Source organism: Rattus norvegicus, chromosome 6, assembly GCF_021556685.1.
Source record: "Rattus norvegicus strain SHRSP/BbbUtx chromosome 6, alternate assembly SHRSP_T2T, whole genome shotgun sequence".
In the NCBI taxonomy this organism is placed as follows: domain Eukaryota; kingdom Metazoa; phylum Chordata; class Mammalia; order Rodentia; family Muridae; genus Rattus; species Rattus norvegicus.
In genome coordinates, this window is record NC_141539.1 from 95,913,601 (window position 1) to 95,937,737 (window position 24,137).

The 24,137-nt window shown below is 43.1% G+C and overlaps 3 protein-coding genes and 1 long non-coding RNA gene across 16 annotated transcripts in view; 3 read left to right on the forward strand and 1 right to left on the reverse strand.

Moving 5' to 3' along the window:
* Tomm20l (translocase of outer mitochondrial membrane 20 like) lies at window positions 1-11,130 on the forward strand. Of its 6 annotated transcripts, none has more exons than XR_015622151.1 (6): window positions 1-1,023; window positions 1,113-1,266; window positions 2,511-2,559; window positions 5,648-5,729; window positions 9,833-9,975; window positions 10,963-11,128. XR_015622151.1 is itself a non-coding variant. In NM_001432176.1 (5 exons), exons 1-5 carry the CDS (start codon window positions 888-890, stop codon window positions 11,005-11,007), a joined length of 450 nt encoding a protein of 149 aa, NP_001419105.1. In that variant the 5' UTR covers window positions 868-887; the 3' UTR covers window positions 11,008-11,130. The 6 variants fall into 6 exon arrangements, 1 of the variants encoding a protein (NP_001419105.1); XR_015622149.1 differs by having other exon boundaries at window positions 1,113-1,156; XR_015622150.1 differs by lacking the exon at window positions 2,511-2,559 and having other exon boundaries at window positions 1,113-1,350.
* Window positions 11,079-23,907, reverse strand: Timm9 (translocase of inner mitochondrial membrane 9). 6 transcript variants are annotated; one of them, NM_133604.1, is made up of 5 exons: window positions 23,774-23,907; window positions 19,025-19,110; window positions 14,205-14,269; window positions 13,344-13,439; window positions 11,079-11,594 (listed from the first exon to the last, which is right to left on the reverse strand). In NM_133604.1, exons 3-5 carry the CDS (start codon window positions 14,241-14,243, stop codon window positions 11,460-11,462), a joined length of 270 nt encoding a protein of 89 aa, NP_598288.1. In that variant the 5' UTR covers window positions 14,244-14,269; window positions 19,025-19,110; window positions 23,774-23,907; the 3' UTR covers window positions 11,079-11,459. The 6 variants fall into 6 exon arrangements, 5 of the variants coding, with proteins under 5 accessions (NP_598288.1, NP_001263358.1, NP_001263359.1 ...); NM_001276429.1 differs by lacking the exon at window positions 19,025-19,110 and adding an exon at window positions 22,066-22,080; XM_087552215.1 differs by lacking the exon at window positions 23,774-23,907 and adding an exon at window positions 22,066-22,376 and having other exon boundaries at window positions 11,081-11,594.
* Window positions 14,564-17,298, forward strand: LOC148005299 (uncharacterized). Its single transcript, XR_015623107.1, has 2 exons — window positions 14,564-15,269; window positions 16,133-17,298. It is a non-coding gene; the product is annotated as an uncharacterized LOC148005299 (long non-coding RNA).
* Window positions 23,629-24,137, forward strand: part of Kiaa0586 (KIAA0586 homolog) — a 103,333-nt gene continuing 102,824 nt past the window's right edge. Inside the window, exon 1 of one of the 3 annotated variants that reach the window (XM_087554736.1) lies at window positions 23,629-23,829. The gene's annotated coding sequence lies outside the window, so the exon portion shown is untranslated. Of the gene's footprint in view, window positions 23,985-24,137 lie in introns of all 3 variants that reach the window. The other 2 variants (XM_087554734.1, XM_087554738.1) reach the window with 2 other exon arrangements.

The following is a 24,137-nucleotide window of genomic DNA, read 5'->3' on the forward strand; positions in this document are numbered from 1 at the left end:
GCTTCCTAGGTAAGCGCTCTACCACTGAGCTAAATCCCCAGCCCTATTTAAGGACTTTTGAATGGAGGCAGGAGTGTGGAGACTTTCAGGCCACCCACCATGAGCTACATGGACACTGTTGAAAATGAAAAGGGGCCTGGAAGAGATAGCTCAGTGGTTCAGTGCATTCGTTACTCTTGTAGAGGACAAGGATTTACCAGTGTCCGCATGGTGGTTCATGGTTGTCAGTAACTCCAGTTCTAGAGGGTCAGACACCCTCCTGACCTCTGCAGGCATTGAGCATGTCCATGGCACACATATGTACAGGCAAACACCCGTACATGTAAGTTAAAAACAGAAACAAATTTAAACTGGGTACTATGTCACACACCTTTTAGCACCTTATGGCACCAGAGGAGGCAGAGGCTAAGCCAGCCTGGTCTACAGAGTGAGTTCCAGGACAGCCACTGCTAGAGAGAAACCCTGTCTCTGAAAACCAACAAAATTTAGCTTTTTACTGTCTTTATCCGGGTTATGATCCTGACAAAGTCTGTCTATTCTTTTGTTATGTTTGCCGAATAAAGCAACCATAAAGGGAAAAGCACCAGCAAAAATGACAACTTTGCTTTTCTCTTGTATTCCTTCAGAATCTTTTCCCTCTCCTGAGTTATGGTGGGTGGGGAACTTGGATTTCCTGTGCTCCGGGACCCAGAAGAGCAGGCGGGCTAGCTCAGCTAATGTGGGCCAAGGGAAACCCAGGCGACCCAAGGACGCCGCATGCTCCGGCCACAGGAATGATCTTGTTTGGCTGGAGAAGGTTCAGAATTCTGGCTCCTGAGGTCCTGGGTTCGGAACTCCGGGTTTCTCACGCGTGGTCGGCCCGCGCCCAACGCTCGCTGGGCAGCCCGATGCCCAGCGTCCGCCTTAGCGTCGGGCTCCTGGCGGCCTTGGCAGCGGGCGGCGCCGTCGCCCTGCTCTGCTACTGCGTCTACCTGGACCGGAGGCGGCACCGAGACCCCGCATTCCGCCGCTGTCTGCGGGACCGTGAGTGCCAGAGCGGCCGGCGGGAGGGTGGGCGGCCCAGTCCCGGCCACCAGTTGGCGCTCCCAGCCAGCTCGTGCCTGTGTTTGCAGAAAGAAGAGCTGGACAGTCCAACGCCAAGGCGCCCGCCAGGCAGGTGAAGTGCAGCAGACCCGCCAAGGAACCTTCTAGAAGCCCTGCGAGAAGAGGCCTGCCAGTGCGGCACACCTGCTTTCTAATTACAAAGGGGAAGGAAAGAAAGGAAACGTGGGTCTGATAAGGACACAGGATGAAGGTCTGGTGGGATGGCTCAGTGGCCAAGAGGATTGGCTGCTCTTCCAGAGAACTCAGGTTTGATTCCCACACGGTAGCTCACTACCACCTAACTCCAATCCTAAGGGATTTGTCGCCCTCTTCTGTCCTCCAGGAAGCTACAGGCATGCACATGGCTGCAGACTTACATGCTGGCAAAACACTCACAAGCAGGTTTTTGTTTTGTTTTGTTTTGTTTTTTAAGAGTTATTTATTTATTTATTTATTTATTTACTTACTTACTTACTTACTTACTTACTTACTTGCTTGCTAACTATGAGTACGCTGCAGCCGTCTTCAGACACACCAGAAGAGGGCATCGAATCCCATTACAAATGGTTGGAGCCACTATGTGATTGCTGGGATTTGAACTCATGACCTCTGGAAGAACAGTCAGTGCTCTTAACCACTCAGCCATCTCTCCAGCTCACAAGCAGTTTTTAAAAAGTTTTTTTTCTCATTGTTTATGTTTTGTTTTTAAGTACGAATAGGGCTTGATACTCACGTGTGCAGAATCAGCACTTGGGAGGCTGAGACAGGAGCAAGTTCAAGGTTAGCCTGGGCCAAACGAAACACTATTCGCAAGAGAAAGGTATCTGTAAAGTAAATTTTGTAGGAACTTTTTTTTTTTTTTTAATAAGAAGAAAGAAGAGAGACTTGGACCTTCCCAGGTCAGTCATCATAGAATATGATTGGCTAGTTGAGTTTTTATGGTTATTATATTTTAGACAGAGGAGGAAGTTGGCCCATATATGATGGTCAGAAGACAACTTGAAAAGTTCTGTTCACTCCTGTCACTGGTACCTGTGTCTAACTCAGGTGGTCAGGCTGGGTGGAAAGTGCTTTTCACCTGCTGAACCATTACGCTGCCCATATTAGTCACTTTTAAAACATTCTAATGTGTATGGATGTTTTTCCTGCCATATATGTCTATCTTGGTACCATTTAGGAGTCAGAAAAGGGCATTATGAACCTCTAGGTCTAGAGTTAAGGTTGTGAGCTGCCTTATAGATGGCCGGGAATTGAGCCTTGGTCAGCAGGAAGAGCAGTCAGTGTTCTAGACCACCAAGCCACCTCTTCAGCCCCTCCCTTATTAGTTATTTTTAAAGAGAATTCAGTCATCTTGGCTATTGGTCCAGCTTTTGTTAACTCATATGAGCTCAAAAGTGCAAGAGAAGCTTTACTTTTCCATCTTTCAGGTGATCAGCCTGTGCCTACTTACGGTCCTGTTATGTGTGAGGCACCAAGGTAAGTCTGGCAGAGAGCAACGATAACAGTAAGAATAGCCCAAAGCAAGACGGACGAGGTCAACAAATGTAACAAGAGCCTGGAGGAAGACAGAGCCTTTCAATGTGGAACTAGCACAGCAGCTACTCCCTTTACCTGTTGGTTAAGCTTGCTGTTCTTAATACTTGGCTCCTGAACCTGCAGTCTGAGCAGGTTTGGGTGGAGAATAACTGTTGCTCTACCCAGCCTCAGCAAGGCTGGCTCCCAGGCCATCTGTTGAGTCTGTTATCTGAAAGCACCTCCCACCCCATGTTTGCGGTTGATGCTAGGTGTTCATTTAGTTGAAACTGTTGGCAGGTGCCTGCATGTGGCCCTCATATGCTGGGCTGGATTCCCAGGGGCAAACAGGCAGGTCTGGAGACTATGTGCACTGAACACCGGAAGAGAACAAGTGTTGGAGTGTAGGCAGAGATGGGAGTGTGCCAGGAAGCAGCTTTTCCCACAGCACGGAGGGCTGCTGGATTTCAAGCAGAGAGGAAATACTGCTGTTGCTGTAGACTGTTTTGGAAAACCCAATGTTTCCTACATAAGGCTTTGGGGCTGTCGTTGGTCTGAGGCAGGAATGACATGGAAGGTGTATGGTATCTGGGGAGCCTTGAGGATTGAAGGGGTTTGCATAGGGGAGCAAAATAGGAGATATGACAAGCCTGATCAATACCTGGCAAAGGGATCACTGTGAAGAAGTGACTGATAAAGCTAAGGCTTGGTCTAATGGCTGGGCTTCCAGATTTATTAAGAAAGCAATGGATTTCTGACCAGGAAATTTTTTGAAAGAAAAGGGGAAAAACAAAAGAAACAAACCCCTTAAGCATGGGCGTGCTAGAAGGATTAGAAAAGGGGTTAAGTTACTGCAGCAACATTGGTGAGCAGCAATGAAAATCACCGGTGGTGACTGGGCTGGAAAGAGCAGAAGTTACTGATCTGGGAAGAACTGAGTTCCAGTTCATACTGACTGGTGAGAGGACCGAGGAAAGGGGAAAACGGAAGTCAGAAAGACTGTCGACATAGTTATAGAAGTAGGCAGGCAGCACTCAAGGGGCGGGGCATGTTCGTGCAGATGCCTTCCCTGACCAGCTTGACTTGGGCAGTCGGGTACAGCTCCTGCCTTCTGAATCCTCAATGAGTATCGCCCTTCAACATGTTCAGTGTGTGACTGTTTGTTTCCGACTTATTAGTCTAGGCTCCTCATAACCTTGTCTGCGTTTCGTTCTGCACCGACTGTATCTAGAATAGTCGGCAGATTGTGCTTGTCCATGAAACATCTGTTGAACATTGTGTGTGCGGGGAAACAGCCTGTGTAGAGGCACACATGTGAAACTGTAGTATCCACGGTGTGCTGTGGAAAGGAGACAGCTGAGTGGTAGTTTGGTGTACAGACTGTAAAGTCTGTACAACTTTTTGTGTTTTTTGTTGTGTGGTGGTAACTTATTTCAGGAATAGATATGCCTACTTATTTATTGTTAAAAAATGACAATTGTGGTGTCAATAGGGAAGACAAGGTGGATAGGTAGAGGGTTAAAGACAGAAAAACCACTCTGGTTTAGAAATAATGAAAACCCAAATAATTGAGGTATGATAAATGCAAAAGCAGAACTTGTCAGATGTTTTCTCACATAATTCTTTGTTTTTGAGAGAGAATTTCTCTGGGTAGCCCTGGCTGTTCTAGAACTCACTTTGTAGACCAGGCTGGCCTTGTGTGCTGGGACCGGTAATCCCAGTGCTTTTAGGAATCTTGAGGCAGGAGGAATGTGAGTTCAAGGCTAGCCTAGGTTGCATAGCAAAACTCTGCCTTACCAGTGCTGGGGATAGCTTATTCAGTCCAGTGCTCTCTGCAAAGGTGTGAAGACCTGAGTCTGATCCCCAGAACCCACAGCAACAAAACAAAAACCAAGAACAGAACTGGGCATGGTGGTATGTGCCTAAAATCCCAGTACTTGGGGAGGTAGAGATTAGGAAGATCTCTGTCTCAGAAAGCCTGATGAGGGCTGAAGAGATTACTCAGTGGTTAAGAACACTGGCGGCTTCTCCAGAGCACCAGGTTCAATTCCCAGCATCCAAATGGCAGCTCACAACTATCTGATACCCTTGTTTAAAAAGAAAGGGCAAGGTGGGTGGCCTCCTAAGGAATGGCACCTAGGGGTGTCCTTTGGCTTCTCTGTGCACACTTGTACTCACATGCATAAACACGCAGAACAAACATCACCTGACCAAACAAAAAGCATCTCAGATGGTCACACACAGCCAAGGAAATGTCAACTGCAGCGGCGAGCCTAAGACTAGAGAGCCCAGGAGCACCCGAGCTAGCTGCAAATGTTGACGTCTGACTCCTGAGCCCGTGTCTGTTTTGTAGGTCCGAGTGCAGCCTAAGCACGAGAGTTTTACCAGCACTCAGGTGACTACTTGTGGGGAAGATAAAAACACCCTCAGGTTCTAGGCGCCAACATCTTCTCCTTACAAGAGCTTGCTCCCCTTCCACGTACCCAGTAAAACCTGTCATCACTAACTTCATTTTAACTGACCAAAGGAAGCCCCTTTCTCAGGATTGCCTGGAAGATCAGCCCTAGGCACAGGGCTTGCTGATGTCGTCCCTAGCTTTGGCTGATGTTCTGACCAGTCACCAACACCATGCCACCCTATCCCCAACCATGCACTTCGCCCCTCTGAGACAGAGTTTGAGTATAGAAGCCTTATGAAGCTTCCTGACTAAGAACTACAGGCAAATGACAAAATGACCCCACAGACTAGAAAGTCACTGCTGCTAAATTAACAGGCACTGCCACTAACCAGACAAGAAAAAGATCCCTTGACAGACAAAGCCACCTGCACTGTATCAATACCAAGGTCAGCTATTAGAACAGAGATACCACCTGCTTTTCCTCCCCACGCGCCGAGAATACAGGTATGTGCGCCAGCCTGGCCTACGCGCTACTTCTTTTATTAAATGTGTGCATGTTTTATTTGTTAAGAGGTACTTTATAAAGAAACATTAATTTTGACAGTAACTATATACATTTATCACTCATTGTTACATATTTTATAAATCCTTTAGTTATGGGATCCAGAAAAGAAGAAAACACTACAAGAATTTTTTTTGCAAGAGATGCAGATGGGAAAACTTTGTTTAGCTAGAGGTAAGAATAAAACATTCTTTTTTTTTGGTTCTTTTTTTCGGAGCTGGGGACCGAACCCAGGGCCTTGCACTTCCAGGGTAAGCGCTCTACCACTGAGCTAAATCCCCAGCCCCAAAACATTCTTTTCTAAGTTTTTAATCATATCTCCTTCAAAAACTATGATTAGCCAGGCATGGCATACACTTATAAAACCACTGAGTCTGAGGCTAGCCTGGACTATTATGTAGTGAGAGAAAATAAAAAGGAAACATTAATATTTAATATCAAATACATAGCTAGTGTGGTGACCGACTCACTTCAGTTAAAGAAGCTGTCTCAGAATTTTGACTTGGAACTACTATCCCCATCTTGGGTACGGTAGAACATACTTGTACTCTCAAAGCCTCAAGATGCCGAGGTGAGAGCCCTGTGAATTTGAGGCTAGCCTGGGCTACTGAGTGTCTCCAAAAAATAATCTAAAATGCATTGTAAAAATTTTCTTGCCAGATACGGTGGTGCACACCTTAAATCCCAGCATTTGGGAGACAGAGGCAGGAGGATCTGAGTTCGAAGCCAGCCTGGTTTATCTATGAGCTGCTGGATAGCTAGGGCTACATAGAGGAACTTGTCTCAAAAAAACCCAGTATTTTCCTGACTTAAATATTCCAAATATTTAATATTTCAATGATAAAAATCATTACAAAAGGCCATTATGATGTTCTAGTGTGGGAGCAAGAGGGGCCTACACTTTATGACTACAGCTGTGTTTGAACTTTCACCTAACTCGCCAAGCACTTCACAACATTGTTAAAGTGGTAATAGGTGATACACTCATTGTGCCAATGTAGCAATGGTGTATTGATTCTGGTGCTAAGTACAGCAAGGAAAGAGAATCCAGGTTGACTTGGGTAAGAGAAAACTGATAATGTTGGAGATTAAGAATTATAGTCATTAAGTAAAATGTTGGCCAGGTTTGCAAGCTTCCTGCATACCATAGCACTTATATCTCTTTTTAATTTACTTGTGTGTTCAGTTTTCTGCCTGCACTTAGGTCTGGCCTCAAAGGCCAGAAGAGAGCACCAGATCTCCTGGACCTGGAGGTACAGAGGGTTGTGAGCCACTATGTAGGAGCCTGATCCTCTGGAAGAGTAGCCAGTGCTCTTTTTTTTTTTTTTTTTCTTTTTTTTTCGGAGCTGGGGACCGAACCCAGGGCCTTGCCCTTGCTAGGCGCTCTACCACTGAGCTAATTCCCTAACCCGCAGCCAGTGCTCTTAAGCACCTCTTAGATCCACAGTGCCTGTTTTCTACTTGAAAAAAAATTTTTTATTGCATGTATTTATTGTGTGAAGCCAGAAGACAAATCTGTCTTTTCCCCTCTCCTGTCTTCCCTCCTGAAATTAATGTAAATTAAAATGGTTGTACATTAATGATAATTTTACATTTTTTACTTGACTTTTGCTTTCAGATAGAGCAATTTTTCAAATGAACTAAAATTAAGCTTTAGTGAGGTTAGAATGAATATATCAGCTACAAGAGCAGCTCTCTGTAAGATTGTGGAAGTTACTTTAACTTCCTCCAACTTTTCCTTCCTTTCATTTCTGTGTATTCCTGGCTGACCTAGAACTCTGCAGACTGGTCTGGAGATCTACCTGCTTCTGTCTCCCTAGTGCTGGGGTTAAAGGTGACCAGTCTTTTCTCTCTTTTTTCCTCTTTCTTTGGGACAGGGTTTCTCTGTGTAGTCCTGGCTGCCCTGGAACTTGCTCTCTGGAACCTGCCTCTGCCTCCTGAGTGCTGGGATTAAAGGTGTTCTTTTGTTTTCCTCTCAAGATCGTGTGTATTAGCCTGTATTTAAGTGGTTAACATCATCTAGGACTTATAAAAACATTAAGGGACAGAGAGATGGCTCATGTCTCAGGTTTGGTTTCCAGCACACATGTGTGGCTAACAACTATCATAAGGCCAGTCCCAGGGGATCCGATATCCTCTTCTTGGGCACCTCATGCTTGTGATGCACATACATGCAGGCAACACACTCACACATATAAAATCTTTCAAGAAAAAACAAATCTTCCTAAACAAACAAAACAAATGGGAATCAATGGTCTACATAACCTGTAACTGTGTCTGTCCATGATTGTTATTTAGCTTAAAAGCATGGTAACAAATTAATTTTTGCTTTCACATACTTTTCAAATTAATCAAAACTTAGCTTTAACTAAATTAGAATGGACATGTGATATAACGGGAGTAACTCTACATAAGCTAGCGGAAGTTATGTTAAATATCTCCATTTTTTCAAGTCCCAGAGCAATCTTTTATTCATAATTTTATGTAGTCTTCCTAAACAGGATTCCTCAAATTGTATAGACGAGGGGGCTCATAAAATGGGGGCCGATAGCTGTGGATGTGCCTGCAGTGTGGCTCAGTGTTAGAACTTGATCCTTCTGATCCTTCATGGGGGTGAGCCACTCCCAAAGAACAACCTGGATACTCCCTGGATGTGTGAAAATTAAATGGACAAAACCTTTCATCTTTAACTTTAGTTGAAGTGTGAGGAGGTAAAATTTGAATTGTTAAGTCAAAAGGGAAAACAAGTCGGGTTGACTCACCTATGATGGTGTCTGCTAGGTGGCATGGGCACACAGTAAGCGACTCTACACTCTTCAGTGTTAACACAACACTTCTCTGATGCTAACACGAGACTGCACATCTTTATAATTTTACTCCCTGAGAGTCATCATGTAAGAGTTTAAAGGTGAATAAGGATGATTGGAACAAAAATTCAACTGGGTTTTTCCTTCTTAACAGTAGGTTGTAAGTCTTTTCATTCATCTGAATTTATAATTCATAATATTTTCTAAAAGTTTAATTTAATTACAGTGGCAGGAGTGTGAGGCCAGCCAAGGCTACATGGTGTGAACTTGTCTCAAAATACACAACCAAAATAGGGCTGGAGAGATGGCTCAGTGGTGGGGGCGCTGGCTGTTCCTCCAGAGGACCTGGGTTCCATTGCACCCACATGGTTGCTCGCCAGCCCTCTCTGGCTTCTGTGAGCACCAGGCATGCACTTAGCGTACAGATGGACGTGCAGACAAAACACCCGTGCACATCAAATAAATGTACAGTTGAATGACCTGCAGCAGATGTTTCACTGATCATACTTTACCTATCAAACATGGATGGCCAACTCATATTAATAAAAACAGACGAGATTAAGAAAAAGCTTGCACCACCACCCTCTATAAAACATTTCTGGGCTAGGGAGATGGTTCAGTGGTTAAAAGCACTGACTGCCCTTCCAGAGGTCCTGAGTTCAAATCCCAGCAACCACATAGTGGCTCACAACCATCTGTAATATACATTAAATAAGTAAATATTTAAAAAAAATTCTAAAGCAAGTGTGCACTCCTAAAATGTTGAGTAAACGTGTAATTTCTCTCATAAAATTCTTCACACAACACCCAGTATTTTCCCTCATTCTTTGCTCTTGACTCACATGGGATTTGTCTAAATAGTCGTTAGTTTGATAAGCACTTTCTATTTTTGTTTGTCTTTGGAGACAGGGTTTCTCTCTATAGATCTAGCTGTTCTGGAGCACACTCTTATAGACCAAGTTAGCCTCAAATCCAGAGATCCGCCTGCCTCTACCTCCTGAGTGCTGGGCCTAAAGGCGTGCACCACCTGTGCCCAGTGATATGCATTTGCTCGATGCTTTCTTGGTAATTATGGAATATGCATTTAAAGAGTATTAACATTTTGGGTAAGGTCTGGAGAGATCAGTAAAAATGCCTATTGTTCTCCCAGACTGAGCACTTGTTAGCTTGTGAGAGGCTCAGCCCCAGCATTCACACCAGATAGTCACAACAACCATGTGTAACTCAGGTTTTAAGGCTGGGTGTGGTGGCATACATCTTTAATCCCAACATTCAGCAGCCAGAACTACAGAAACCGTACGTCAAAGTAAACGAAAATCCAAAACCCCAGTTCCAGTTCCTGACTTCCTTTTTTGGTCTCTATGGAGCACATATACACTCTCAGCCTCCCTGCCCCTCTCCTCCCACATAATTATTAAAAACAGCAACTGTTTAAATTTTTTTGGCTTAAATGTAACCAATCTGTTTCAGGGGAGCATGGAATGGGATTTGAACATTTCACCAATGCCCTTTTAGTGTGTGGGCAACCGAAAGAGCTACTGATGTTTTTCAAAAACACACTCCCTCCTGAGGTTTTTCAGATGCTTTTGTACAAAATTCCCATTATTTGCCAGGTGAGCATGTATTTAATTATCCTTGTAAAATAGACAGTAAATAACCACGGGGGACTTGATTACAGGAAACAGTGGTAGGGATGTGGACCCCTCCCCACCAAAGTTCTCAAGTAATATCTATTTCTGGTTCTATTCTTTCACTAAGGTAAGAGTATCTTATTTTCCATGTTTTACTATAGTGAATTGTGTGATTTGTTATTACATGTGTTTTAACATTGCAATTTTAAAGCAGAGTGGTACTTCTTACTAACCTGACAAGACATAGAAATAGCTTTCTTAATTTAAACATACCAGTGTTGTATTGTGGCTTTAGATTGGTAACGAATAGAGTCTATTTGTAAGCTCCCTTTTACCAGTTTGGTTATACAACAAAATAAAACAAAAACAAAGTAGCTATACTTATCTGCTAGAAGTTCTTGCAAATGCTTTGAATTTGTTTCAGTATTTATTAGCCATGAGATACATTTAACTCTGGTTCATTCTATTCAACTGGTCATATTAGCTGTGTGCATTTACACTAAAACCATTCATGTTGGGGAGGGGGTTGTATGTGAGGGGAGCCCACGGACACTATGGCATTAGTGTTTAGACAGAGGCAGTGTGGTAGTGGGGGCCCACAGACACCATGGCACTAGTGTGAGAGAGGCAGTGTGGTGGTGGGGAACCATGGGCACCACAGCAATTAGTGTGTGGACAGCGGGCAGCTGGAGTAAGTCAGTCCGCTCTCCTTGCACCAGTGGCTGTGTGGGAACTCACGTCCGGCTTTGGGCCAAGTGCCTTTAGCTGAGCCTCACTAACTCACACTTTCGGTTTTTAAACAAACTAAGACTCTACTAGGGCACACCAGTTGTAACCATATCGTAGCAAGCCTCTAAAGGGTTCCCTAACGATGTCAAAATGTAGCTAGGTGTCTCATCTGACAAAAGAAGCAAGAGGAAAACTTATGCCTTGAAATAATTAGCAGTAACTGTTTTGTGTATCCACCAGCAACTTGAGGCAGACATGCATGAGCAAGAAGTACTTGACGGATGATCCTGACTGAAAACATCTCAGCGCATCCACACCCAGTCAGAGTATGTTCTGTCCAGTAAAAACAACTGCTCAATGATATTTTCACTTATTTTACTTTTAGTAATAAATTTTTTCTATCTCATACATGATTGGACACATATTTTGCTTTTAAAATTAACAGTCACAAAGAAAAGAACAGTGGTTTATTTTTGCAATCATGGTGACCACGCAGACGAATCTTAAGGCCTCAACAACACTGCATCTTACCATTTCTACTGCACAGAAAGGCCTTCTGTTTTGACTCTTTCTGGTGAACAGTGATTTTTTCTCCGGTGGTTTCCGTTGGCCAGGTAGTCATGACAGATGATGTACCACGGCGCTTGCTGTGTCAGGGGATTCTCCACCAGACGAATCCTTGTTCTGACTGTGACAGCTGCTGGCAATCTCTCAGTGCAAGTCCGTGCCTCCGGCCTCTACCGTGGTTGGCCTAAGAGGCCTGCTTTGGCTGCCAGGGCTTCATTCTGCTGAATGTGATATTCCTGAAATCTCATGGATATTCTCTGTGTCATTTTTAAATATTTCTGTAAGCAATGTTCTGAACAGGTAACCTAGAAATACAAGGGGAAGATCCAAGAGGCAACACAAAAATAAACATTTTTGTATTCTGAAGAAGTCACCAGGGGGAACCATGGGTAGATCTACAAAACTGAGTCCTTGGCTTACGATGTTACAGCTTTACACTGTTTATGCTTTTACCCACTGATGAGATGAAGGTTTATGAAGTCCCTACAGGTCTGCGGCACCAGGAACAATAGTGTGTTCTGCTCTGCCTTCATGACAGACTAGATCTGGAATTTTCTCTAACCTCAAAGCCCACAATCCTATCTCCTTATTTAGACTGATAATCAAACACATACCCAGTAGAAGGTTTGTTCCTTTTTTTATGAGAAACTTGCTTCTGGATATTTTCACTGAAGACATTAATTTATTTTTTGCTCTTGAGCAAGGTCTTTTTATTCAGCCAAGACTGGTCTGGAATTTCAAAATCTTCTGCCGTAGCCTCCAAATGCTGAACCTCCCCCACCTTCAACCCTTAATATCAACTAAGGTGACCCAAGCTCAGAAAGAACCTTCCAGATTCTCCCTCACATGTAGATCCTATAATGTATACCTGTGTATCTGTTAATGGGCATAAATGTGTGTAAAGTCCAAAGACTCACAAAGGAGACTGAGAGAAGGTAACTATAGATGATAAAGAAGGATGGATTGTGGGTAAAAAGATACTTCTCAGTCATGACAGAGATAATAAAGCTATTTTCTTCCAGTTCTAACTTGTCAGAATGTCTATTTTCTGGAATGTGTTATCCTGAGGCAGGGGCTGAAGGTGGAATTTGCTTTCCAACCCCATTTGCCACCGGTGCTTCGGGAACTCACAAGACTGCTTACTGATAGATCTGTCCCATCTGAAAAAGGGACTAAAATTTTTTGTTATAGGGAGTTTTATAATCTTACTTTTCTCACTTAAAATTACATCAAAGCACTCCACTTTAGTGCTATTTAGTATGTAAATTGTATAGATAAATATAAAGTATAGTTTTTAAAAATAAGAGTACTGCATGATCAAGGCCTAAGTATGAAATTGCAAGGTGCCACAACATGCTCCTTTACAAAACGGATGTCATACTTGGCATCTAGTTCCTAAACTTTGTATGTTAAATTACCTAACAAATTACATCTGGGCATGAACGTTTTCTGACTTCTCTGTTGGAAGATACATAAACACCTTTATATGGACAGTGGAGGTCGGGGTGCTGATCAGCCCGGGGTCTCCACTGAGCATCACGGGCACCACATTCTCAGATAGTTCTAATGCCAATCTAACCGCTCAGGGCCAGGCAGGAGTGGTGTCAGGCTTCCTTCATCACACCTTGACAAGGCAGATAAAGAACATCTCCTGTGTTGCCAGGTGGTGGCACACACCTTGATCCCAGCACTGGCGAGGTGGAGGCAGGCAGATGTCCAAATGGAGGCCAGTCTGGTCTACACAGAGAAGGAACCCTGTCTTGAAAGGTCGAAAAAACAAAACAAACAAAACAAACAAACAAACCCAAAAAACACGTGCTCTGGAGCCTAACTCAGCTGCTGCATACTCGGTCTGTAAAACGGCCTGCCTTGATGCAAGGCAACTGTTAAATTCAACTTGGCACCATCGATCTGGGGTCCCCAACTGCTTTAGTTCCTCTAAGCAACTGCATTTCCATGGCAGCCCAGTCAGAAAGAACAATGACATGCTTAGGTGGTTCACTCTGTGAATTGTGGCAAATGTTTTTTTTTTAAATGAGTAACACTTTTCATACCTCTTCAGGTTTCACCTCTCTTGTTGTGAAGTCTTTAACACAGTCCAAAAAGCAGGTTTCTGTAAGTTTATTGTAGGTTCCCAGGAACTCCTTAAACTATAAATGAGAAGCGCTTTAACACCTGGGCTGCACAGCCACGACGCTTTAAAACTCACTGATACTTAGACACGCTACCCTGTCACACCCCGCTTCCCCTCCTCCATGGGAATTTGTTTGCTGACTTAAGGAGCTTTAGTGTACACACACGGTCTTCCTTCCTAGTTGTACTTTTCTTAACTGCTGTCCCCCACACAGTGGAGTGACGTCTGATGTCCTGGCTACTTAAGAGGCTGAAGTGCAGGGTCGCAGGAGTCTACAAGTTTAGAAACCCACCTCAGCAACATGTCAAGATTTGGCCTCTAAAGCAAAATAAACATACACTTTTTTAATGTTCTTAAATATGGTTTTGGGGCATAAATGCTACACTTTTACGTTGAGTAAATATTTAACTCATAGTAGTTAAACCATGTTAATTAATTAACCAAGGCTAATCCAATCTTTCTATATGGGCTTTCTAAATGCTGGGGTTACATGCATGCACTCCATGCAGGTGTTACTCACTGGGAAATGAAATTATAAACATTTAAACTATGGGATCACAGACACAGCTGCAGTTACCAGGCAATGTTTTTCTAACCCACCCCTACTGCCCTTTGAAACAATATATCCACATAGCCCTGGCTGTCCTGGAACTATGTAGACCAGGCTAGCCTTGAACTCATAGAGATTGGCTGGCCTCTGCCTTCTGAGTGCTGGGATTAAGGGTGTGTGACACCATACCTGGCTAAGAGCCTATTCCCTTAATTACCTTGAGTATCTTACCTGTTTTATCTGGTCAGATTCTGGTATCTGTGCAGCCATATTCTTTCAGTATGTTTATTAGTCACCTTATTTCAAAGTTAAAAAAATAGTCAGCTTATACACATATTTATAAGCCTTCCCCATATATAATCTCACAGATTCTAATGACAACAATTCTTTCCTTTTTCTTATTGAGACAGGGTTTCTCTGTGTAGCCCTAGCTGTCCTGGAACTTGATCTGAAAATAACCTGGTCTCAAACTCACAGAGATCTGCCTGCCTCTGCCTCATGAGTGCTGAGATTAAAGGCCCATGCCACCACCACTCAGTTGACAATAATTTATTTTCTTTCTTTTTTTTTTTTTTTTGGTTCTTTTTTTTCGGAGCTGGGGACCGAACCCAGGGCCTTGCGCTTCCTAGGTAAGCGCTCTACCACTGAGCTAAATCCCCAGCCCCCAATAATTTATTTTCTAATGCTAGCTGTAGGACTCATAGGCTTTGTCTTAATCAAATCTACAATACTAAGACAGTGTCCTACAGTCCTTTACTGAGAAAAGCCCCCTTCATAGTAGGGATTTAAGGGAAACCAAGAAAATTCTTAAACTCTTCCTAAATTTTCATAACTGTCCTAATAGCTGTCAATTTAACTCTAATTTGTGTCACTAATCTAAGTAAAACAACAGTTTTACGTAGTAATTGTTGACAAACACCATTTACTTTTAACAAATCCTATTTATGATTAAATCAACACTGGCTCATGAAAGATATTCAGAGTTTTCAAAATTTCAGGAGTTATGTATTCTTTGAAATTTAATTTATCTTTATGAGTTTGCCTGAATGTATGTCTGTGTACCATGTTTATGCATGCCCACAGGTTCTCTGGAAGAGCAGGTGGTACTCTTTAGCCCTGAGTTATGTATGTGACTCAATAGGACAGTCACGGACAGTTGTGAATTTGCTGGGAGTTGAACCTGGATCCTCTGCAAGAGGTTAAGCAGCAGGTGCTCTTAACCACCAACCACCTCTCAGCCCCAGGATTTTCATTTTGATTAAATCATATAATACACGATAAACTTGCTCCTGCCTGGTGGAGATAAAATCCCACGCTGTCACCCTCTTGACCCACTCTGGTCCGGGTGTCAAACAGCTCACTGTAGTGTCCCAGCAAACACACTTATCCTCTTATCTCCACTCTGAACCATGAATGGACCACACAGGCACACACTCACTGACTGTTCGCTCCTTTCTTTCCTCCCTAAGATGCTGGTGACTAGTGACGTTTTTGAAGTCTTATACAAGGAAAGCACTTGCTATTCTAGTCTCATTCTACACGCTACAGCCCAGTTTTCTCTGAAGTAATGATAATAAAAAATGTTAATTATGTTTATTTCGCAGAATGCCTTAATAGTAACAGGATATAAATTATTCTTTTAATGTGTGCCAGGGAAGACAGTATGGCAATTTTATGGGGGTTATAAAGTGCCAGTGACCAATCCAAGAAACGGTCTGTACAAATATCACGTAACGTTTGTTAGTGAGATGGTACAGACACACCTTTTCTCTACCCGCTTTCTATATACATAGAAAGCTGGACCTCACATATGAAGGAAATAAGAAAACAGAGGTATTGAGAAAGCAGGAGACTGGCTCAGGGCCTTGGAATCTAATAAACACAGGGACAGAATTTTGGGTGTTTTCTGTTTTGCCTTATAGACTTAAAACTGAAAATGTTGGCAACATCTAAATGGGACCATTAACAAGAATCCCTGAAAGTCTAGTCTAACAAAACACCAACAGAGGATCAGCAAAAGGCCGGAATGTTTCTTATGTGAGCTGCTGAACTAGAAAACAGCATCATTAGGTGTTTGCTAGACGCTGCAGTGAGCTGTTCTGACACCTGGACCAGAGTGGGGTCAAGAGAGCGACAGCATGGGATTTTATCTCCACCAGGTTGGAGCAAGACCTTCTGCTATGTCAGTGGAAACCTTACAAGACTAGCTGCTATCCCAAGGGCAGTGCCAAGGTATCTATCTGCCTTCTTCTCCTCTGGGGTACCATCAAAGAAGGCCTGATTGGGATCAAGGTCTGCTTTACTGTCCTTCTCCCAAAGATAAGCAGGCCTCCTGTGGTACTAGGAGAGGCCACACAGGGAGTGGTAATGAGGCATGTTAGCCCAGGTCAGCCACGGAGATACACAAGGATAAGCAGGTCTCCTAATTTGGCCTCTAACATAAACCTGCAAGTTCAAGCAGGTGAATGAACCTTGAACAACATAAACTGAATGAAATCCACATTAAGATAAATTATTACCCCCCACTTACCCAAAAGGTATCACTTTTTGTTTTCCCTTGAGACATAAGGGCTTGCTGTGTAATATGCACTTAACTCAAACTCATGTTCATCCTGCCTTGGTTTCCTGAGTGCTAGGGATTATGCTAAAAACTTTTTCATAAAATTCAACTGAAGACAATACCTGCTAGACTGTAAGCAAGTAGCTGAGTGTGCTGAGAGTAACCCCAGTATTAGGGAGGAAGAGGTGGAGGTAGGAGGACCAATTTAGGGTGCATGGTAAGTTCAAGGCCAGCCTGGGTGGGCTTCAAAAAGACGGTAGGCAAAGAGAGATGTCTGCTAGGAGGCACAAGGAGAATACTGCTAAGTGCAATGGAGCAAGAAGGGAAACACTACACACAGACCGGAAGGGAGAGCACAGACCTATCCCCAGCTGAGATGACACAGAAACCCCAACCAATCCACAAAGAGCTCTCAGAACTAACGGAGTCCAGCAAGGCTTAGCTGGCATACAAACACCAAGCCGCACTTCTGTTTCCTGGCAGTGGGCACCTACGCAGCAGTTAAACGTAATACTAATCACTGCAACTCCCATCCAGAGAGAGTTAAAGGTCAGCCCACCCAAACATGCATAACACACCTTGAAAACTATTTAAAAAAAAAAAACAGCCCTCCTGCCCCCCAAAAAGAGAGGCAATAGTTGGCCAACAAAAATATGAACTCAATGCATTTCTATGGACTTTTTGTTTCATTTTGCTTGGCTTTAGCATTTTTGGTTTTACTTATCTTTTGCCTACTTATTTTGATTTCTGTTTTTGTGGGGGTTTCTCATTTTTTGAAAAAGAGAAAACAAAGTTGGATAGGCAAGGAGGTGAGGGGATCTGGGAGTAGCTGGGGGAGGGGAATCATCAAGATCTATGAAAGCAAAACATTTAATAGAAAGAGGAACTATCAGAGAAAGGAGAGGTACTGTTCACAGATTGAAAAGCCTCAATAGAGTAAGAATGTCAATTTTCTCCAAATCGATAGACACACTTAATCCAAGCCTTACTACAGTCTCAGCAAGGTTTCTAGTATTGGTAAGATGATGCTAATCAAAAGGACTAAAGTAGCTGAATGAAGACTAAACTGGGAGGAATCAATTTACTTGATTGAAATAACTTTCACATTGCTGATAATCAATAATCAATAGAGTGGAAAAATAAATCCTAAAAAATCACATGCTGTACGACTCTATTCATGAAACACTGCTTTCTTTCTTTTTTGGAGACAGGGTCTCCCTATGTAGTGCTGACTGTACTGGAACTCACTATTAGAGCAGGCTGTCCCCACACTCACAGAGCTCCTCCTACTTCTGCCTTCTGGAATGAAAGGTGTGCACCAACATCCCTGGCTGAAATATTCTGGGAACGACAGAGTTACATGAATACAGGACATGTACAGGTGCTGTAAGGGAGTAGGGGAGCAACATGAGAGCCCTCTGAGGTAGAATGTATCGCCTCGACTACGTATCAGTACCTGTATCCTGTAGTCTAGGAATAATCTCTGGTTTAAGAGGCTGGAGAAACGCTCACCAGGTAAGGGCACTTGCTGCTCTTCCAGACAATTAGTTCCCAGCAACCACCCATGCTGCCAGCCAGCTTGAGAGCACGTGACTCCAGCTCCCAAGGGTCTGAGACCCTCTGCTCAAGGGCAGTTGCATACACGTGGCAAACATACATATATACATCTTTTTTAAAGTCACAAAAAGAAAAACATCCTGAAAAGGTCTAAGATTAGAAATACCACTGCACAGAGTTCAGTTCACACTGAAAATGACATATCTCATTTCCTTGCCTAGAGGTCCTTAGAAACTTGTATGATAATGCCAAAATCTGGTTCTTTTCCCTACATCTAACTTTGTGTTTCTTTAGGTTGAAATTCTTGACTTTTTTCAGAGGTTGCATGGCAAGATACAGGAAATACATGTCCTGTGTCAGGGACTGACACACTAGGATGTTCCAATTTTCTCACACCCTCACCTCTATCTACCACTGGTGACAATCAGTCTCACATAGCCCAGGCTGGCCTCCAACCTGTCTTTTTAGCCAAGGATGACTTGGAACTCCTGATCCTCCTACCCATACTTCCTAAGTGACAGGGTTAGAGGTATGTTCTCCTAATACCCTAGAGGGTCTCTTAATACCCTTTAACAATCTCCTTTCTGTGCGTGTCTGAGTGTAAGTACCTACAGAGGCTGGAAGAGGGTGCGAGACTCTCCAGGAACTGCAGTTACAGGCTCCTGTGAGTTGCCTGACATGGGTACTAGAACTGAACGTCAGGCCTTTGGAAGAGCAGCAAGTGCTCTTAACCACTGAGCCATCTCTCCAGCCCAGGCTATTCTTTTATTTGATCCTGTTTTCCAGAGATCACATCAAGTGGCTCGTTATGAAAAAGGCAAGTATTAAAACAGGGTCACTTTCTGATTATCCCTCTGAAAGAATGGGCAGCTTTCTCTTAGGACTGAGAATGACTATAGAAGAGGGAGTTAAGGAAGACTTTATTAGTGCAAACCTTTTCTGATGCATCAGTTTCCTTTCTGCTCTGGAAAAGCAAGCGCCCGGCCTTCTGCTTGTCCTCAGTGAAATTGGATTTCTTACCTGAAAATTGAATGCATTATAATATGACTGCTGAAGGCCCTTCTTTCTAATGAAACCTAATTTCTTTTAGCTAATAATTTGTTTTGTTTCGTTCTGTTTTTTTTTTTTTAACAGTCTCTTTATGCAGACCAGGCTGACCCTGTACTCTTGAGATCTGCTTGCCGAAGACTTCCTAGTGTAGCAAGTACCTTTACCTGCTTAGCTACTACACGGCTTTAAGAGATATTCTGGTATGCCTTCATTTACCTTAGGACACATGCAGGCAGGGGGACAGCTGGGTAGGGGTTCTCCTGCAAGTATGTGAATGCCAGGACCAGAGGTGCACACCACACACCCTGCAGCTAACTCATTTTAAAGGCTCTTCATTCTTATCACCCCAAACTGAATGACAGGCTAAACCAGGCTTTCCCTTGTGTAGTAGGAGTCAAATCGGAGCACTGAGCATGCGAGGCAAACGCTCCATCAAGTTACACCTGCGGTGCCTTTGCCTTTTTAAGGGAAATTAGTTTATAGTCGAGTTTGTAGTTCATTAGCATATTTTTTTAAAGAAATGATGTCATGCTATACCTTAAAAGTTTTTTTGTGATTCTTCTGATAACTTTAAGAAAGATGAACAGATCAAACATTAAATTTACATGAGGTCATTTTCAGATTAACTAGAACTCAGGACTATTGGAGGCATACAGCCTTTAAAATCCAGGATTTTCCCCATTACATTTTAACACCTGCAAGATGTGACCAATAAGCTATTATTTCAATTACTTATATAACAACATTCTCCAAATATACAGAAGTGTCATAAACTCTTTTGATTCTTTTTACTGTATCCTCACATTTATTACGAATGTCTGTAAATTGTGTTGTATGTTTTGAGACACGAGGTCTCATGTGTCCTACAATTTTCTATGTAGCTCAGGCTGGACTGGAACTTGGGATATTCACTAGTGCTGAGAGCACAGGTATGGCCATGGCCTGCTTGTAATTTCTTCTCTAATGCACCTTGCTTCTTCCTAAATTAATTTTGTAGGCATGTTATTGTACAGTGAAAGGGTTATCCTTTATTATTCAAATGCTGTGTATCAGTACCTGTATCCTGTAGTCTAGATAAATCTGACTTAAATCAGAGATACATTCTGTCCTCTACCTGGTTGTAAAACATTGCTCCCTAATGATTCCCTGTCTGGTCAATACAGAAGTTGATCAGTAAATGACTGATCGGGGGAAGAGAATAAGGCTGGACTTCCTCCCAACCAGAGAGGGAGGGAAAGAGAGAGAGAAAAAGGGCAGATTTGCCAAGGGGTGAGTCCAGGAGACACCATGAGAAAAACACCTGCTGCCCAGAGAGCCAGATCAGTACTAAAATGCAAGCATCACAGGCGCTCTAACTGGAGGTAGCTAGATTAGCTTAGAGGATTAAAATAGAGTTACACTCCTCAGTTGTTGTGCCCTTAAAGTTTGTTAAATATAATCGTCCTGTCTCAATTATTTGGGAGCTAGCTGGGTAAGAGGAGAGCTACACAAACAATCACGAATCGCCCACTAACAAATTCCCTTCTGAGAAAGGAAATCCACTTTTTGAAGAAGATCAAGAGAGTGACCAAGCACCCTGAAGTCTGTTTCATATCATAATTTCCAGAAATTTAATATTGAAAAGTAATTAACAAGCCAGGCATGGTGGTGCACTCCTTGAGTCCTCAGGACTAAAGTACTCTGGAGGCAGAGGCACTTGGATCTCTCAGTTTGAGGCCAGACTGGTCTACTGATCGAGTACCAGGACAGCTAGGGCTACACAGAAAAAGAAAACAAACAAGAAAAAGAAAAGTAATGAATAAGAGTGTGGTAGGGAGAGGACTAACATCTATTTCTCTATTAAAAATAGTCCATTTGTTTCAACTCTGAAAGTAAATTTTAGTAAGACTTTAATTTATACCAAGTGATTCTTCTAACATTCTTAACTACTACAACTGTTCCTAGCCCTTACATAACTGGTAATGTGATTCACAACCTTGGGGTTCCGTCAAAGCCCTAGAATGGATAAAAGTCAGGGATATGCTAAGAAACAAGAAATGCTCACTTGTCTTTAAGCACCTCTACAGGTTATTAATGAAGAATCTTGTCCCTTCTCATTGGTAGGACAAGACAGTTACCACCATAATCAAATGGTTCGATCTAGCATCACATAAGGGAGCTGCTACCCCTAGGCACAATTCCCTACTTCGATGCTCTAGGACATGCACCATTACTTTAGTGGCATTCTGGTCTAAAAATAGTCTCTCTTTTTCTAGTCATGAAGGAATTAGGAAAATGCATAGTGCAGAATAACTTTAGACAATTAGACTAGTCTTCAAAAATACTGGGGAGCTAGAGAGATGCTCAGTGGTGAGAGTACTTATAGCCAGGCAGTGGTGGCACACACCTTTAATCCCAGCACTCGGAGGCAGAGACAGGCAGAATCTCTGAGTTTGAGGCCAGTTTGATCTACAGATAGTTCCAAGACAGGCAGAGCTGTACAGATGGCAGAGCTGCACAGAGAAACCCTGCCTCAAAAAACAAATCACCCTTCAAACAAACAAAACAACAAAAGAGTACTTGTTGCTCTTGCAACAAGTTCACTTTCCAGTACCCACAGAGCTCATCTGGCTGTAGCAGTTCCAAGGGACTCTCTTCTTTGGCCTCCTCAAACACCAGCAATCATGTGATACATATACACACAAGCACACAAGCACTCACACGTCTTTACAACATTAAAAATGCTATACAGAGTGGGTAGCTGATGCAGATTGAGATGTCCATCACTGTAACTAAGTGTAATGTGTCACCCTAAACTGCATCCTCCATCAGCAAAGATGTTCTTTTTGGGAAGCAGTCATTCTCCGTAAAGAAAGCCAATACACACTTCCCTTTGGAATAAGATTTGTTAAGAAAATGGGCCCTGCCAAGTGTGGTGGCTCATACCTTTAATCCCAGCACCTGGGAGAGGCATTCAGATCTCTGAGTTCCAGGTTCTCAGCAGAGGAGGAGGGGAGGGAAGGAGAAAGACAGACAGATCACTTCTAACTGTGGGACCCAGTCTTTTAATAACATAAGGCAGCAGGCATCTATTGTAATAAAGGCAACTTTTAGATAATTAGGAAAATCTGTCATCTTAAGTGTGAGACTCTTTCCAGACTGTAATGTCCTTCAGGAGGCACAAGCTGCAACAATTAGGGCTCAAATTCATGATGCCTGAAGCTCATTTGCAAATGCTTCAGTGAAACAAAGTGTATCTATAGATGTATTCAGAGAAGGGTGAGGGGGGGAAGGCAAAGGGAGAGTGAGGTGGGGGGAGAAACATAGTTAAAAAATGTTAACAAAAAGAATAATCCCCTAGATTGTTTTTTGCCCAAAGGCTGTAAGTCAGTGTCTATTTTGAGAGTTCAAATGCAATAGATCTTTTATTACTTTATTACCTTTCACTTGACCTTTTAGATTACTTTGCAGGTTTAGTTAGGTTGTGGGATTAACAGACAAGGTTTTTGTTGTTGTAGTTTTGTTTTGATTTTTTTGACACAGGGTTTCTCTGTGTAGCCCTGGCTGTCTTGGAACTCTTTGTAGATAGGCCTCTGTCTCTGAGTGTTGGGATTAAAGTTTGCCACCCCTCGTTAACAGGCAACTCTTAATTAACTCAGTGTTAATCAGAGCTAAAAGCACTTGAAAATGGATTCCTATTGTTTTCCTGATTCAAAGTCTAGCCTCAAGGAAGATGAGAACCAGACTCCTGGAGGTCTGACATTCGATTACACATTATTTACTCAGGTCATTAACTGATGGCCGTTGCAGTTGCTCAGCGTTTTGAAATTAGAGGGGAAAGGTCATTTTTTTTCATATCTAAGTTTTATATAGAAATTACAGAAGTTAATATCCCTAAGGCCTCTTGAAGCTCCAACACTGTCATTCGGTCTTTTAATACATTTACACAACAACAAATTGTGAACCAACAGATAAATCTGAGGATCAAAAGAGAAAATAATGTAACAGATATCAAAATGATTAATCCCAAAACTAATCAAGTAACAACAACAAAGTAACAGGCTGTCCAAAGGTGAGGCTTTATAAGGTGCTTTTTTTGCCCTAGGCTAGTAGGAACATAAGTAGCTGAAATATAAGAGATAAAATTTGTTACGTAGGTTTATATCTTACGTTGTTTTACTTTGCTTGATCTATTTTACTTTTTTATTTTAAAATCCATTTTAAAAGCCTCTAGGAAGGCGTAGCAAAGCTCTAAGCAGTGCGTTCTCCAATATGAGACCCAGGAAGGGTGCGAGCCCTTGTACTCTAGACAGGGGAAGAGCCGAGGAAGTCAAGATTTTAGTACAGGGGCTCTTGTCTGACAGTTCAAGGTCACCGAGTGGCTGGCTACCTTGTAGTCCCAAAGCGAGCCCCCGAGCTCTCCAGCCCGGGGTGGGCGGTGTCTCGGGGCCTAGGGTTCCTATTCACTGGATGACAAGGCCTCCGGGGCACGTCTGGCCTCCCGCTGCGCCGTGCTGCCGGTTGCGCAGCCCCACGACCCGCGTGCACGCGGCGGCTCCCTTCAGAGTACCTGCCTGCTACCTTTCCCGAATGAAGGCTGCCACCCAATTGCCCGCGAATCCCGGATTATGAGAGTAGAGGAAAGGGACTATACTTAGCCACGGGATCTCGCATCTGACACTGGTACCGGGATGAAGGGCTGCAGTGCAGGTAGAGTCCGAGCTCGGAGGGTCAGTACCGAGAGAGCGCCGCGCCGCTAGATAGCGGAGAACACGTGGGGGCAGTGATGTCAAGCATGGCTTTAGACCCTCTGACGCAGATTCGTCACCCCGTGGGAAAATGTAGGAAGAAAAGCAAGTGCCCAAGTAAATTCTAAAATCATCTAAGAATTAACTTTTGTGATTATATATATAAGTCAGTGCTCTCCGTACTCTTCACTTTCTTTTCCAAGGCAACGGAATCTGTTGAAATATCTGGAAAGCCTAATATGCTTAACCCAAGGTTTCTAACGGTCTGCA